Source organism: Suricata suricatta, chromosome 17 (genome assembly GCF_006229205.1).
Source record: "Suricata suricatta isolate VVHF042 chromosome 17, meerkat_22Aug2017_6uvM2_HiC, whole genome shotgun sequence".
Lineage (NCBI taxonomy): Eukaryota > Metazoa > Chordata > Mammalia > Carnivora > Herpestidae > Suricata > Suricata suricatta.
The window spans coordinates 28,434,008-28,450,834 of record NC_043716.1 but is presented as its reverse complement, the minus strand read 5'-3'; the positions used below and the strand labels follow the sequence as shown (position 1 = coordinate 28,450,834).

Sequence of the window (16,827 nt, the reverse complement as noted above, 5' to 3'; positions counted from 1 at the left end):
GGACACAGATTAGAGAGTCCAAGTGTTCTTCCATTGGGGTACTGTTCTGATTATAAGTCAGTACTGCAAGGTTAGTCCAAAATAGCCAACATTGATGAAGCATAAACTGCACAAGAAGCCATAAAGGCACTAGGGGAGCAACTGGATTATTCCAGGGGTGGCCATGTACTCAGGAGGAGAAAAAAAAATACCAGCTCTACTTGTGACAGTAGATACTATTAAAGGGTTTCTTGAGCTTAGCAGGTTTGAAGCAGCTCATATTTCATTGGTGACTCTTGGGCTACACACACATGTTGGGAGAAGGAGAAGGCTGCCTAACAGCCTGAGAGTGCATACAACATTTTTTTTGGGATACTTGTAAAATTTTTTCAGTCCTTGGCCAGAAACTACATTTTTCCCCCTTAACCAACTTAAATTGAAACTAGTAGATTTTTAATTCAATCCATTTTTGTTGCTTCATGTAATTATATTCATCATTTTGAGAAGCCCACAGAATGCAATCATTTTCTGCTTTTATAAGAAGCATAAATGTTGTTTTCAGAGTTTATGTGGAACATTACTGCCTTAAATCTTGATTTTATATAGCATTATTAAATGGGCTGAACCCTAATATTTATGTTGTATAAAAATTCCAAGCTTGAAGTCGTGTAATTTTGTTAGATGTTTTATGCCAGTTTGGTGTTGTTTATGTAAGTGCCATGTTGTAACTCTCCTATTTTTCCTCCGCGCGTGTCCCTCTGCAGGCAAGGAACTTCCGCCTCTACACACAGGAGGTGTTGGAAATGGGTCACAATGTGTCCTTTCTTCTCCTGCTCCCTGCCTCAGACGACGTCTGTACAGCCCCAGGACAGAATAATCCTTACACCCCACACTCAGGGTTTCTTAACCTCCCTCTTCAGATGTTTGAACTTGGTATAGTAGCTTGTTTCACCTAGAAATATTAACCCAGCCTCCTTATAATAAAATCACAAAGTTATATCTGTTCCCCCTTGTCCCAGTGGAGGGTCAATAAATCACATGATGGCTTTGGCAACAACCCTTCCTAGAACTGTGTACAAGCCTGAGAGAAAGCAAAGCTCCAAGACTATGTGCCTGAGCAATAATTATTGAAACCTAGCTAAGGCCGATTGGAGAGGAGGGAATTCTAAACAGAGTGTTCAGTTATCAGGCTGCAGTTCTTGCCTTCCCTTTGCTTTCTTAAAACATAAATATAAGAACTGATGTTTTCATGAAAAGCACTGCCCTCTGCCTCTCTCTCTCACCTTCAACTGGGAAAAAAAAGTGATGAAATTAAAATGTAAAGTGTGTATCACTCTGGAGGAAAAAAAGTCAATAAGTAGTGCTAATTTATTAAATAGCCTCTAATATTAAACAGGCTCTAAATTTCTAGCAGACCATTTGAAAAAATTGACAGGTTCTCCCAGGATACAATATTGTGATTATAATGTGGAATTCTGAATGATGGAAGATCTTGTCCTGACTTTCAAAAATGAATAGTCTGGGCCCCAGTTTTGCAGAGACCCCTGCTGCCCACTGAGAATGTGAATAGGGAGGCTTTGTCTCTTCCCCTTGCTCCATCTTATAACAGGCCAATAAGAGGCAATTAGCAAGAATTCCATCAGTTCAAATGAATTGTAGGATTTGTGGGAGGGTGAGTGCCTAGATGGGTGGAATGGAGGCAGACACTCTTTGGATTGCTCCCCAGCCACCAGATTTAGAAGCAGACAGGGCAACTGCCATTTTGAGACCTGGGCATCTGAATCTGAATTTATCCCTTGAGGATAAATGGATTAAGCCTCTCTGTTTCCCTTGCTCTGAGCAGGTCAGATGCCAAAAAGCTAGAATAGCAATTATTATTTTCCAGAAGAGGAAGATTTATTAAGAGAAGCCTGAATCTGACTTGCAGACTGGGACTTGAGAGTCCTGGGTCCCCTATTGTGTGACACTGGCAATCACTTAACCTTTCTGCACCTTTTCTGTGTCAAATGATTAATAACATTGGCCATGCCACTCTCAAGAGGCCTGGATGTGACTATGACCCCATCTAATGAGTTCCCCATCCAAAGAACATTATTAGTCCATGACATGATTGCACTGCTGTTACAAAATATAGTCTGGGTCATGGTATTTCATTTCAAGTCGATAAATATATATTAGATACCTACTCTGGGGATTCAGAGATGAGTAGGACAAAGGTTCTGCCTGCAAGGAGCTTTCAGCACAGTGGTAGAAGCAAAATAAGGATACAAATTACTATTAAATGAGGTAGAATGTGCCAAAATCATAAGTATTATGTGATATTAAAAAAAAAAAAGAAAATACATTTTTCTCAAATAGGGTAGCAGAAAGCCAACTTGGAGGAGGTATTTGATGTGGGTGTTAAGGAATGGTCAAGATGTTACTAAACATGGACAGTAGGAAAAGTTTTCTTGTCCAAGGAAGCAGAATGAGCAAACAGATGGAACAGATCTCAGAACGAGTCAAAAAAAGAACAAGTGGTCTGGTTTGGCTAGATCAGAGAAATTATGTGAGGAAATAGTGGACATAGAGGTATGGGCAAGTCATGGCCACACTGGAGAGTATCTTAAGAGTCAGGCTGACGAATATGTTTAAGATGGATTGAGATCAGGGTTGGTGGATAGTTTAGGAGTAATTATAATGGTCCAGTACTCCGGTGGAAACCCACCCCCCACAAAGTGAAACAAATACAGATATAAGAAACATCAGGAGTAATACACAAAGCTGAGCAACTGTTTGAGAAAAGGTGAAATCTAGAGACTTCTAGTACTCTCACGGTTTTCAGCCTCAAACACTGTGAGCATATTGCTGCTATTATCCAAAGCAAGGAAATCAAAGAGGATAATGGCTGAGGAAGAAAATGATGCTTTTAGCTCTATCTTGAATGTTAAGGTGTGAATTAATCCAAGTGGACATGTCCATTTGGCAGTAAGTGCAGGAGAGGAAGTTGGGCACCAAATAGAAATTTGGCCAGTATCTATTAATAACCATGAAAGTGAATGATTTCCCAGGGACCTAAGGAAAATACTTCATTGGAGAGCTGAGAGTCCATTCTGTGTGAAATGGTCATTATTGTTCCATGATTACAAGCAAAAACACTCAGAGGTCTTCATGGTGACGATCAATGATTTGGGATCATTCATAACAGTGTAGGACTCCCAAGACCCTGGAGGACCAGCCCTGAAAGTGTCCTCTATGTCCTGCATTCTGGGAGGCTCAATCACTTTTCCTGGGTAGCCACACTTTGTCCTACTGTTGTCACTCTCCACAATATCCTCTCTCCATTCATTTGTTCATTAATTCAGTAAATTTTTACTAAGTAACTTACTATGTGTCAGGTACTAGTCCAAGTACTAAAAATCTGCAATGAACAAACTCCCCAGAAAGCAGACATTCTGGTGGAGGAGACAATAAACAATTGAACAATCAAAACTGTACATGTCATACAGTCGTGAGGGCTATGATGAAAAACAAATTAGGGTAAAGGACTGTGTGAAGTGACAGGAGCCGCCATTTTATATACGATGACCTGGGAAGGTCTCTGAAGAATAAACATGTGAGGAGAGACCAAAGATTTCCCTATAGTGGGAATGACAAGTGGAAAGCCTTTAAAGAGTGCGCTTGGCTAAAAGATCAGTGTGGTGGAATGTAGTAAGCAAGAGCAACAAAGATAGGAAATGAGATCAGAGAGTCAATGGCTAGATCATGCAGGGTCTTACAGGCCATGATAAGGACTCTGGATTGTAGTTTAAGTGTGCTGGAAGTCCGCAAGAGAATTTTGAACAGTAGAGTAACATATTAGAAGCTATGCAAAATCTGGTAGCCCCCTACAAAATTAATAATATAAATAATAATAATAATAATAATAAAAAGCTTAACTTTGTTTAACCCAGCATTTTCCAAATTCATTTGACCATGATTGGAACAATTTTTGGTGTGGTACTTACAAAAAACTAAGAAAATACACTTTAGGATAAGATGCCCTAAACCACCACTTCCCAAACTTCAATGTGCATAAGAATTGCTTGGATAGTATGTTAAAAGAGACCTGGAGTCCAACCCCAGAAATGCTGAGTCAGTCGATCTGGGATGGGGACTAGAGAATTTGTTTTTCTAACAAGCACTCAGCTGATACTGCTCTGACATAATCCATGGACCACACTTGAAGTAGTACTGCAGAGAACACAAAGAAAAAGACATTTTAGGACTTTACAGAACTAGAGATGTAGTTATCATAGTAATAGAAGCCAACAGGGCCTCTTTGACTTGTCTTACCTCCTCTTAATACTAAAACATTATAAGACTATAAGATAATATTCTTCATCTATGAAAGCCAAGCCATAGATCAATGCCTTGGGTCTCAATAGTTCCTGACTTTAAGATGTTTTTTCCTAGAATAAAATAGACCTTCATATTCTCCTGGTTCTCCTTCATTACCATACCTTAGGTGATCCAACTGGTTAATGAGAATATATAAGTTTCCAGAAAAGATCACTTGTTTGGGCTTGGTTCCACTGATATACATAATTCCATTAGTCTTTTCTAGAGATCAGGAGGAAACATTGCCAGTAGCAGGAAATTAATACATTCTAGCAAAATGTTTATTATATTTCAGCACCACTAGCAACAATTTTTTAAAATATTGCTCAGCCTTAGTAAGAATCATGACAGTCAATCTTATCCCCAAAGCAATCAGAGCTTTCCACAAGCAAATTATCATACTGATTATCATACTTCTTCCATTAAACTTTAGCCCACTAAGCATTTAATAACAATTTCTATAGGAACTTCTAAGAGCTTGTGATAGTGGGCCTAAACCCTCAAGAAAGATGCTACGCAATTTTTACTTGTTTTTTGTACAAGTAGGGATTTCTGTCTTCCATAGATAGGTCCATAGTAAAAGATCAACAGACACACTAAGCACTTCTGAGAAAGAGAACATTACTGAAAATTCAATCAGAACTCAGAAAATCATAAGAACACAGGAATTTAATGAAGCTTGAAAAAGTGCAAATTATGGGAACATGTAAGTTATTTAAAAAAATGTATATTATGTTTCAGTTTGACTTGTACAACTCATCCCTGTCCCAATGAAAGGATATGAGATTTGGCAAACTGTCCATGTTCCCAGCAGTGGCCTGAGTGATCATAAATAACTTGCTAACCAGCTATGGAAAACTGTGTCTGTGCCTATTCTAGCACAAAACAGATCTAGCAAGGACAAAGGAGCTTAGCCCCCTGTCTCCTGGAGCAAAGACTAGACTGGGGCAAACCCTTACGCTACTCTCTCACAGGGAGACTGTCACAGATACGTTGTGAGATCTCTGAGCGACACTGAGCTGAGGCAAAGTGGTGCAATTTCAAACCCACTGCCCCTCCATAGCCTGAGGGCTGAAACTCCCCCCATCCTGTCCTTTGGAGACTGCACTCCACTGCAGTAATAAAGCATGTGCCTGGGGACTGACAAGGGTCACTATTTAAACTCTTCCCAGAAACAAAAGGAAAGGCAGTGTCATGAGCCCTTAGAAATTCTGTCCAGTAATGTGGCATCTTGAGGATTTGCCTTGTCTGCACTGAGGAGGTTGCCCTGTCCTGACCCTGTGGGCAGTCACACTTGACAGCAGGCCTACGATAAGAAAGGTTGATTTGATTTATTTCCTTGGCTCTATGATTCAAATTGATTGGACGAGCAAGATTACAAAACTGGCGGATTTTTTAAAAACAGTTTGAAGCCTGGTATATATTTCATAGTTAAGTGTTTGGCTGCATTTTTCATTCAACAAACATTTCTGAGTTTCCACTGTATGCCAAATACTACGCTGGGGCCACACACACAGATGTTAATACAACAAAGTCTGCCCACCAGAAGCCTGGAGTCCAGTAGAGGATACAGAAATCCATACCAAAAGTCCTAACATAATGAAAGCCTTGCTGTAAGAGGTGGGCTATTGAACTTCAAAGAAAAGACACGTGACCCTTTCTTAAAGAGATAATATTGGAGCCAGATCTGGGTGGCTCAGTTAGTTAAGGGCCCAACTTTGGCTCAGGTCATAATCTCCTGACTCCTGAGTTCAAGCCGCGCATCAGGCTCTCTGCTGTCAGCATGGAGCCCACTTCGAATCTCCTGTCCCCTTCTTGCTCTGCCCCTCTCCCACTCTTTCTCTCTCTCTCTCTCAATAAATAAATAAACCTTAAAAATATATTTAGAAAAAAGAAATGCTAAGAAAAGAAAAAAAAAGAAAAAGAAAAGGCAGAGCTAAAAAGGAAAATCATTTTAAACAGAAGGAACAGCATGCACAAAGGCTTGGAAATCTGAGGAAATGCAGTCCAATTAAGTACGCTCTTCATGGCTAATTGCGCCAGATCCTTAAGGCACCTGAGAAGAGTGACAGGAGATGAAACTAAATATTAAAGGAGTCAAAATTACAAACAGCTACCTATGCTGTTAGACTTCATCGTGTAGGCAATGGGATTTCATGAAAAGATTTTTTTAAAGGAACAACATGGTCTTGTTGGGTTTCAGCAGCTCTGAAGAAGACAGATTGCACAACAGTAAAAGCAAGGGTGGGGGATGGTGCTGGGAGTAGAGTCAATAAGCAGTTGAGAGAGTGGTCCAGGAGGCAGTGATAAGACCCGGAACCAAGACTGCCACAGTAGGGGTGCAGAAGAGAAAGCAGAGGCAAGAGGAATGTAGGAGTTAAAATCAATAGGACTTTGTGATTGATTTAATGTGGCTGAAGAGCAAAATGGAGGAGCCACAGAGTCTGAATAGGGTGCTGAGATGGATAACGTTGCCATCTACCAAAATAGGAAAGACGAGGGGAGGAACAGGTTTGGGGGAGGGTAAAGATGATGAGTTCAGTTTGACAAATGATGAGTTTTGAGGTGCCTGTGGGATATCCAGGCATTGAGCCTAATGGAATCCAGGCCACAGGCTTACAAGAAATGGCACAGTCTCAACCCTCATTCCTAAGGCCCATTTTTCATGATTTAGGATACCATTCCTAAATTCCAACTGTCAACTCCTTTACTACCAGGAATCTTTAGAGGGGCATCTTGTGCCCAGGTTCTTTCTGACACCTTAGCAAAGAAATCGTGGAACTAAGTAACCATATTGATCTTTTGCTTCCAAACTAGGCTCCATGACCCAGACTTACTAGGATTTTATTGAGTTAAAGATCTTAAGAAGAATATTCTAACCCGAAATGCCTCATTCTTTCTGAAGGGTTGGGGCATGGGTGTGAAAAAAAATTATTTTGTTTCTGACATATGCCACATACTGTGCTGGGCACTGTGTGTATGTTATATGATTTAATCCTAAGAAGGCATTACTATCAGTCTTAGATGTGGGGAAAATTGAGGCTCCCAGAGGTTACATGCCCACTGCCACACAGGTAGTAACTGACAGAACTAGGATTCAAATCCAATTCTGTCTGACACCTAAACCCAAGTACTTTCCACTCTATGATACTCCTAATCCCAGGTCTAGTGTTGGTGATGAATGCATTTTAGTCCGTCACTATCTTATATAGAAAAAAAAGAGGGAGGGAAACGGCGCCGCCAAAAATTAGACATAGTGTATAAATTACTAACAAATCATGTGGTCCAGATAATGCATTGTTGTGCCCTATGCCGTTCTGTCTGTTAAATGCATGTGATTCACATTAGAAAAAAATTAGAAGCTTCCAGTCTACCCTTCCCTCCTCTGTGATGGCTACCAAATGTATCATTGCTAAACCACAAAAGACTATGTTAAAGTAACATTTGTTAAAGTAACATTAAAGGCTCTGGATAAAAACCACTAGCCCGGGAGAGTGAAGCGCTGCAGCTCAAAGGTCCTTACAGCTCACTGTGGTGAGTGGCACGGGGTGGGAGGGGCAGTGTGGGCACTGCGAGACCACCCACTGATCCAAGGCTCCTACCACAAGGAGACACAACAAGAGAAAGTTGTGGACACCCTGGCATTTTGAATTCATATGGGACTGATAGTGTTTCTTTTAAAGGAATTCTTTAGGCCTCTCTCCATATCTTCATATTTTAGAAAGAAGGAAAAAACTGATTTTTCTTCTTTATTTCCTTTCTTTTTTTTTTTTTTTTTGTCCTACTTGGTTTGGAAAGGCAGACTGTGAGACACTTCACTCTCTTCACTCTCCAGCCAAGAGAGGACATCTGTCAAGTGCTAACAGGATATAATCCCTCCTTGAAAGGCATAAAGACACATTCAGGGAGTTACAAGGGTCAAGAGTAAGCTACGAAGTAATGGTGACTCTTTCCTGTAGAGCTGCCAGTAAATATCACAGACCTGAAATACACCTTTCAAAACAGGAAAATCCAGAGCACAGAGAGAAGAGAGAACAGAGGGAAAGAGGACACTTTGGAGGAAGGGTCTGCCCTCTTCAGACTAGGGCATGCATTTTCGTTGTGTTGCTATTGCTGTTCATTCGATCAATAAACATTAATTGAGAAGCTATAATGTTCCAGATTTTGAGGAAATAAAAATAGGAGACATGGCTCTTGCCCTCCCAGAAATCACAGTCTAATACCAAGGCGGTCAAGTAAACACAGAATTATAATGAAGCAGGGTAAGTGTTCTGATACATTTAGAAACAAGTGCTCCAGGAGCACAAAAGAGAAAAAAACTAATTCCACCTGCAGAGGAAGAGGTGTCAGTGAAGATTTCACTGCAGAGAAGACTCTTAAACTGAATCTTTGAGTATCAGAAGAAACTGCCCTGAGAATATTGGTATGACCTGAAGTTCTTGGTAGAAAAGGGTATTGGAAGACCCTTGAAAGTATGGAAGTGTAGCAGGACTTGTAATAAATTCAGCCTGATCAAAGTTTAGGATTCATTCCAGTGAAGGCTGAAGGGTAGTTGCACGATGGAAGATATGATTGAAGATATATTCAAATCCTATATTGAAAGGTGTTTTCCTTATGGTGATTCGAGGTTTGGGGTGCCTAGGTGGCTCAGTCCATTAAGCATCTAACTTCAGCCCAGGTCATGATCTTGCAGTTCATGGGTTTGAGCCATGTGTTGGGCTCTGGGCTGACAGCCTGGAGCCTGGAGCCTGCTCCAGTTCTGTGTCTCCCTCTCTATCTCTGCCCCTCTCCTGCTCATATTTTCTCTCTCTCTCTCTCTCTCTCTCTCTCTCTCTCTCTCTCTCTCTCTCTCTCAAAAAAAAAATATAGTAAAAAAATTTTTTAAAAAGAGGTTTGATTTTTGTTCTCAAGTCAAAAAGAAGCTCTGTAGAGGTTTTAAGCAGGGAAATAGCATGAAAAGTAGATGTTTTGGAGGAGCTCAATAGTTTGTTATTTCCGGAGAGGCTCTATGAAATCAGTTCTTCCGTGTGTTAGGCATAGAGGTGCTAGAACACAGGAAGTGGGAAGGCAGGATCTGACACCAGACAGAAAATCCAGCCTAGAACTGAGAAACACCTCCATGAAATGGTGCACACGTGGAATAAGGATGATCCACAGAAGCCCTCACACCATTCTTCTCTTCCACTTCCATATGAGGGAATACAAACAGAGCAGATTACCCTTACACACACCAGAGATTCATCCTAGGAGGAAATCAAGCAAGCAAGTAGGCAGTGGGGTAAGATGGCCATTGTAAAGTGCACAGAACTTTCTCACTATACAGAGAAGTAGGGCTTCCTACTGAGGTGCAGAGACGACACGATGTCTCATTCTAAGGTAGTGTGGTTTTAGCTTCCCTAAATGTCCAGGTCTGGGTCTTTGGAATCAACTGCAAAGAGGCCCAAGGGTAGTAATTAGATGTTCTTCCTAGAATTCTTCACTAAAGAAGAATAGAAATGTTTCCACAAATTTGTGGAGTTATAACAGCCCTATTTTCAAAGCATGGAACAAATTGGTGCAGTGGGAGATAGGGAGTAAATGTGGTTCCTGGAAAGTGAGCCTGCAAATTCAACAATGGCCAGGAAGAGCCTGGTACTACATTATGATCCAGGATGCTTTCCTCAGCTCACTGGAATCTAATGTTACGGTATGTGATCAGAGCCAGATAGAGAAGCATGGAAAATCTGATCACCTCAGGATACCTGCATGAGGCTGAGTCCCACACTCCTCTCTCCCTCCTCCAGGATGGAGATGAAGATTAGACTGTTTCCTCTGGCCTCTGCCCATTATCTTTCAAGAGAGGAAGGCCAAGTCTGCCAAAGACAAAAATGGTCTATCTCCTTCCAGGGAAGCTGGGAAGCAGAAAGGCAAGAGAAGGATCAAAACCGCTCACACCAGGACCTCAGGGACATTGTCCAGCCAGACAAAAGACACCTTGAGAAAAGTGTGTCTTGTATATTCTGGGACTTTTGGCCTTGAAAAGAAGCACATAAGATACTAACTAGAAATCAGACATGGAAATCAAAACTAGGTTTCCAATTAATACTTGACTTTTTTTCCTTTAAAGTGACAAGCAAATTTATTTTCTCAGAATATATATATATGTGTATATATATGTAAAATATCATATATATTCACACACAGATGTGTATGTATGTGTATGTGTATACACACACACACACACACACACACACACACAGCCTCAACTTTAGGAGCTGAACGTAAACTGCAGCTTGAGCCAACACCACTTCCCCATGCCTTACCAGGACTTGGTAAACCTTAAAAGGGAATACTGTCTGACTAAAGCCAGACAACTGGCCCCTAAAGAGCACATTTATAATTTATTTATGGCTTAATATTTTCCACTGATAGGATTAATAAATCATGTTTTCATTCAACTTGTTTTCTCTGAGGTATGAATTTCTCTATTTTGATACCAGATCTTAACATGTTTTATTTTGCTTGTCCATTTTCCAGTTCATTTTTGCAGCTACAGGGAGAAATTTATTAGTCTGTATTGCCGCCTCTCTGCTGTCGTGGACCTGGATTCTCTGAATACCCAACAGGCCCTGAGGGAAGCGATCTCAGACAGCGAGGTTGCAGCTGCCAAACAAAGACACCAGCAAGTTTTAGATTTCATTCAGGTAATAGTTTGTTTCTTCGTAGGTAGAAGGAAGGGAGAAGGGGCAGGGTGGAGGGGATGAGAACCAAGCATGAGAAAGAACAGCAATCTGGGTTTACTTAAAGACCACAGTATGCTAGAGCCTGCTGATTTGTTAAAATGTAGAGTTCAGAAAGATGTGAGTTTTTAAACAAAGGCTTAAGAAAAACCTCCATATAAATCACAGTGTTACTAAGGACTGCATCAGTCACTATGGTGGGCAGCAGTGGATTCCCATATTGGAGAGAAAAACCACTGCCAGAGGAAGTATTGATCAGATTATTATTCTTACCCGGTAGCCCACTGATAATTCTAACAGAGAGAAAAATTGTATTAACTCAATATCCCAGAGCAAAAAGAGAAGAAGATGACCCATCAGTTTGTTAACTCAAATCCATTTGGATCTGAGATTCCCCATGGTTTAGACTTCTTTCTGGCAGAGCTGACACTAATGTGTGGCTACCGGGACCAGAAAACGTGTTCCCTGCCTGTGATCTTACCTGGAGAAGCCTTAAGGTAACACCTCAGGTTCTTGTGACAGGGGCACTAATTAATTACCAAGACAACTTGAATCTCACCTGAAATTGCCTCTATGTCCCTTGGACAAATCTTATGATATTTCTGCCTATATTCACCAAATCACAAAATGAGTGTAATAGCAATAGCCCATGATAAATATCATGACAATACATATTCAGTTCAATTTGGTAAATATTTGTTGAACACCCAGATATCAGGCACTGCAAGAGAGACACAGAGTTCAATGAGATATGGTCCCTGACTATAAAGAGTTTGAAGTCCAGTAGGGTAGATAAGAAATGTGTCTAGATACTATTTTTATTTTTTTAATTTATAATAGTTTATTGTCAAATTGGTTTCCATATAACACCCAGTGCTTTTTCCCACAAGTGCCCCCATCCATGACCATCACCTCTGAGGACTAAAGGGGGGAAGGGGGGATAAATACTATTTTTAAAATGAGTTAGGTACCAAAAGAAAAGTACCAAAAAAATTTTTTTGTCAACACAAAGAGTAAAAATTTACTTACATTTTTGGGTATAAGAAAAGTTGCCATAGAGGATATAACTGATACCCAAGCTGGGTCGGGGTTGGGGGGGGAGGGTTGCAGTTTAGACTATAGTAAGGAGAAACAGACTTAGAGGCATTCAAAGCAAAAGTATAAACAGATAAGGCAGAAGAATAGAAAAATGGTATTTTGGGAATGGTGAATAGTCAATTGGTTGGGGCATAAACTGAGTGAAGGTAGTGAGAAAGTAGGCAAGAATGAAAGCAGCAATGAGATCAGATCTCAAGGGCTTTATTAAAAGCTATGGTAAGAAATTTATACTTTATTCTGTAGGTTAGAGGGCCCTGGCCAAAGTCTTGGAGAAAGTAAGCTATGGGCCTTCATATCTATGTAGGATAGATTCAAGCTGAGGAATAATCCTTTGCGGTATGGCCATACTGATTTATAGTAAGCACTCATTGGCTATGCTCACTAGATAATTTGCATATCATTCCTGGATTTAAGGAGAAGACAGAAAGTAGGGAAATCAAATATGAAGCTTTTATAATCATCTAGGAGAGGAATGCTGTGTCCTCTGAGCAAATAAATTTCTCTAAATCCCAACCTCCTAATCTGTAAAATAGGGAAGGTAATACTACTACTAGCACACGGTGTTACTGAGAGAATTCAATAAGATAACACACGTAAAGCACGGAGCACACAGTCTGCACATAGTAAGTATGCAGTAAACTATGTGTTCATTTATTTGCTGATAAGGAAGAACAATGCTCTGATTTGGAATTTACTGAGAACTCAGGAAGAAGATATTATAATACACTTGCAAATGGTGAGCAAACAAATCTTATTCTACTTCTCCCATTTTGTAAATGAGATCCTCTCAGACTAAATAAACCTTTTTAAGAAATTACATGTTTTCTTAACCTGAGAATGTAGTATTTAAAAATTCAAACATTTATGGCATTTATTTCATTTCCAGTAAACGTGAACATCAATATGGGGAAAGGGTGGGAAAGGGAAGAATGAGGAATGAGAACATGAAAGACTGGCTTACCTTTTTGAACCCAATATAACAGACAGTTGAGCAGAAGAAAGCAATGACCAGAAATCAATAAGCATACATTTTTAGACCTGAGTTCTACTGATAGGTCTAGGAGTAATGGACAGTTTGTTTGCTCTCCAGGGCCCCAATTTTTTCATATGTTAAATGAAAGTGTTGGACTCGATGACTTCAAAGGGCCTGGTTGGCTCTAATATTTCATGACATCTTTAACAACCATAAATATTTTTAGAGAAGTACTTCTATACCCATGACTTAGGTTCTGTTTCTGCTTTATTCCACTTAAGCCTCCCTGAATCCAATATGTTCATCCAACAAGAAAGCTGACTTTTTTCAGTCTTTCTCAGTCCCAGACCCCTCAGGAGTTCTTCACTCCATTATTTACTCTTATTCCCACTCTTACTCCTTGCTCCAGTCTTTTTCACCCAGCCTAGGGCTCCACTGCCTTTTCCTCTCTTCCCTTTCATCACACCATTAAGTGGGATGGATAAAGGCAGGCCAGGCCAGCAATTCCTCAGAGTTGCAGCCTGTTCTAGTCTCCCAAAGCAGGTAACTTGAGAGCCCCTCTACATACTCTCCTTCCAGTCAGCCAGGTACACGTAGACTTGGATAAAAGCCAATTTCCAAAGAGTTCAAAAAATCACTTCTAGGATAGGGTAAACCCAGACCATCTCCTGTACCCAAGCCTTCAGTGGACAGCTTTGCTCTACCCAACATGGATAACTTCACTGACGAGAGATAATGCAGTATCATCTCTCACCTTATCTATGTTGGGCTTCTCAATCTCTCTCTCACTCAGAATGAAAACCAGCTGCAGCCACTCACCCATTGGCATTCACAGCTCAGCCCACCACACACCATAACCTGCAGAGGCAACCGCCAGCCACGAGAGCATTTGTATGATTCCAGATCTAAGACAGTGTTGAAGTCACTACACAAACCAAACATTGTAAAGAGCAAGGGAGTCTATGTAAATACAGTGAGGAAAAGAAGCCAAAGAGTACAGCCAGAAAAGGGGAGGGCCTGGAGCAGGGGAGGTGTAGAAAATCATAGATAAGGTATACAGGTTTTATAGACAGCACACACAGCAGAAATGTCAAAGTGTAGAGACTTGGAGCTTGGCATATTTTGAGCTGCTAAAGCCTAAAGGGCAATTAGGCTATAATTTATATACTGTAATGCTTCAAATGCTCCTAAGCTGTAATAGAAACACAGCTCATTAAATATAGCCAATCTATCATCCCCTCAAGCACCTTGTAACTGTGCTGTGAGAAAACCAATCACCTTTACATTTTAATAAAAATATTATCTTGCCTGAGCACAGAGAAAGGGTGTAATTTATGGGATGAAAACCAAAAATTTTAAAGGGCAGGGTGAGAAATGGATGCAGAACTTTTAACCAACAGACCAAGGGAGTTCATGGTCTTTCTTTTTAAAAATGTGTCAGCAAGTCTTTAGAAGCTGAATTTGGACCTTAAAATCAGGGGGATTATGTTGTCAGTTATTTTTAGATCAACAGTACACGGTAAAATGGGTGAAAATTGTACTTCTTTTAGAGCTACTTAGCTAAGTCTGCTAAACTCGGGCCACAGGCCTCCCTGTACAAATGTTTTAAATTTTTATTCAGTTAATACTTCCTCACTTCATCACTGAGAAAAAATAAAAAGTAAATATTATTTACACAGATAATTTTAAAATTTATACACTAAATCTCACTATCCATCCTCAGCAATAAGGCTGAAATAGTCTTATCCAAAGAGAATACGTGGATTATTAATAACTGTATTAGTTTCTTAGGGGTGCTGAGACAAATTACCACCAACCAGGTAACTTACAACAACAGGAATTTATTCTTTCACAGTCCTGGAGACTGGAAGTCTGAAGTCAAGATATGGGTCAGGCCATACTCCCTCTGGAAGCTCGAGGGGGGCATGTGTTCTCTGCTTCCGCCAGCTGCTGGTGGCTGCTGGCATTCCTTGACTTGTGGCCACATCACTTCAATCTCTGGCTCTGTGGCCACACTGCCTCCTCCTCTTCTGTCTGCCAACCTCCCTCTGCCTCACTCTTATAAGAATGTCTTTAGGACAACATTTGTCATTGAAATAGAGTCCGTCCCAATAATCCAAGATAAACTTCCTTCTCAAAATCCTTAATCAGGTATTGTGGCAGACAAGGTAATAAATATTTACTCTTTTAGCATGGAAGGCAACATTCACAAATTCCAGGGATTATAAAACATGGATATATCTTTGGGGAGACCACATTCAGCCTCATGCAATAAACATGATTATCATTGTAGCAACTTTAAACTTGATAACAAGGTATACTCTATATAGTGCATGATGTACACTCTATATAGTGCACTCATCTACATTATCTTACTTAATCACTCTGTTGGAGGGCAGAGACCTAAAGAATTAGGTAACATTCATTCATTCATTCATTCATTCACTGAGTAATCACTAGTGAGTGGCTACTCTTTGCAGACCCAAGAGCAAAAGATAGAAAAGCACAGTTCCTATCCTTAGAAGGCACTCTAAATGTTTTTGTTTATTTTGAGACAGAGAGAGACAGAGCATGAACGGGGAGGGGCAGAGAGAGGAGACACAGAATCGGAAGCAGGCTCCAGGCTCTGAGCTGTCAGCACAAAGCCCGATGTGGGGCTTGAACCCACGAACGTGAGCTTATGACCTGAGCTGAAGTCAGAGGCTTAGCCGACTGAGCCACCCAGGCGCCCCTAGAAGGCACTCTAAAAGCCATCCACAGTCAGTAGTTTCCTTAAGATAACTTTGAGACAAGAGTGCTACACGAGGTAGGACCAGTAGAAGCCAGCTGAGAGGGCAACAATCCCAACAAGAAAATTTGCCCAACTCTCCTCTGGGATTCCCACTTTGGTTTTACCTACTGAACTTCAGTTCTCTCCCTTTACAATGCTCAGTGCACCCTCATGACCTGCTCACTGTTGACTATCCTGCCCAACTCACTGCCTAACAAAGGCTGAAGCTCAACCAGAGGTTTTCATTACCAGCACTGAATACTCTGCCAAATCCAGAATAGCAAGCAATGGAAAATGGCTCTTGACCATACTATTCACTCTAGCTTGCCTGTCACTCTGAACATGGCAGTCTGTCATAGTTTCAGACTCTACTCTGTGTTGTGAATATTCTTTAAGACTATTCTTTAAGTACAGATAAATAAAACTTCAATAATCAGACCTTAACCTTGCAGTATTCATACAATGAATATCTTCTACCTGGACGTCAAGTGCCACCAATTTTCCAAGTGTCCTTCAAAAATAAATCACAGTGTCAGAGCTAATAGGGACCTTAGGCATCATCTAGTCCAACCTCTTCTTTGTACAGTTGAGTCCAGAAGAAGTTAATGGCTTGCCAAAGGCACCCAAGTAAAATTAGATACAAAGCCTATCACAAGCTCCAGGGTCCCATGAAGAAAACGTATAACTAACATCCCCTCCTTGGACAGTCAGAATAACCAGCAAGTTTATGGCCAGTGTCAAGATCTGGAAGACCGTCATCCACAGAGGGAGACTCAAAAATATGAGTGACTTTTTTTTTCCCGTAATATTTTATTGTCAAATTGTTTTCCATACAACACCCAGTGCTCTTCCCCATAAGTGCCCTCCACCATTACCACCACCTCTTTTCCCCCCTCCCCCTTCCCCTTCAACCCTCAGTTCATTCTCAG

The 16,827-nt window shown here is 40.6% G+C and overlaps 1 protein-coding gene across 1 annotated transcript in view; it reads left to right on the top strand.

The window, feature by feature from the left end:
* ANKFN1 (ankyrin repeat and fibronectin type III domain containing 1) overlaps positions 1-16,827 on the top strand; it is a 148,392-nt gene that overhangs the window by 115,606 nt on the left and 15,959 nt on the right. Inside the window, exons 15-16 of the mRNA XM_029929194.1 lie at positions 744-912; positions 10,855-11,021. Coding sequence (XP_029785054.1) covers positions 744-912; positions 10,855-11,021 — 336 coding nt within the window. The remainder of the gene's footprint in view (positions 1-743; positions 913-10,854; positions 11,022-16,827) is intronic.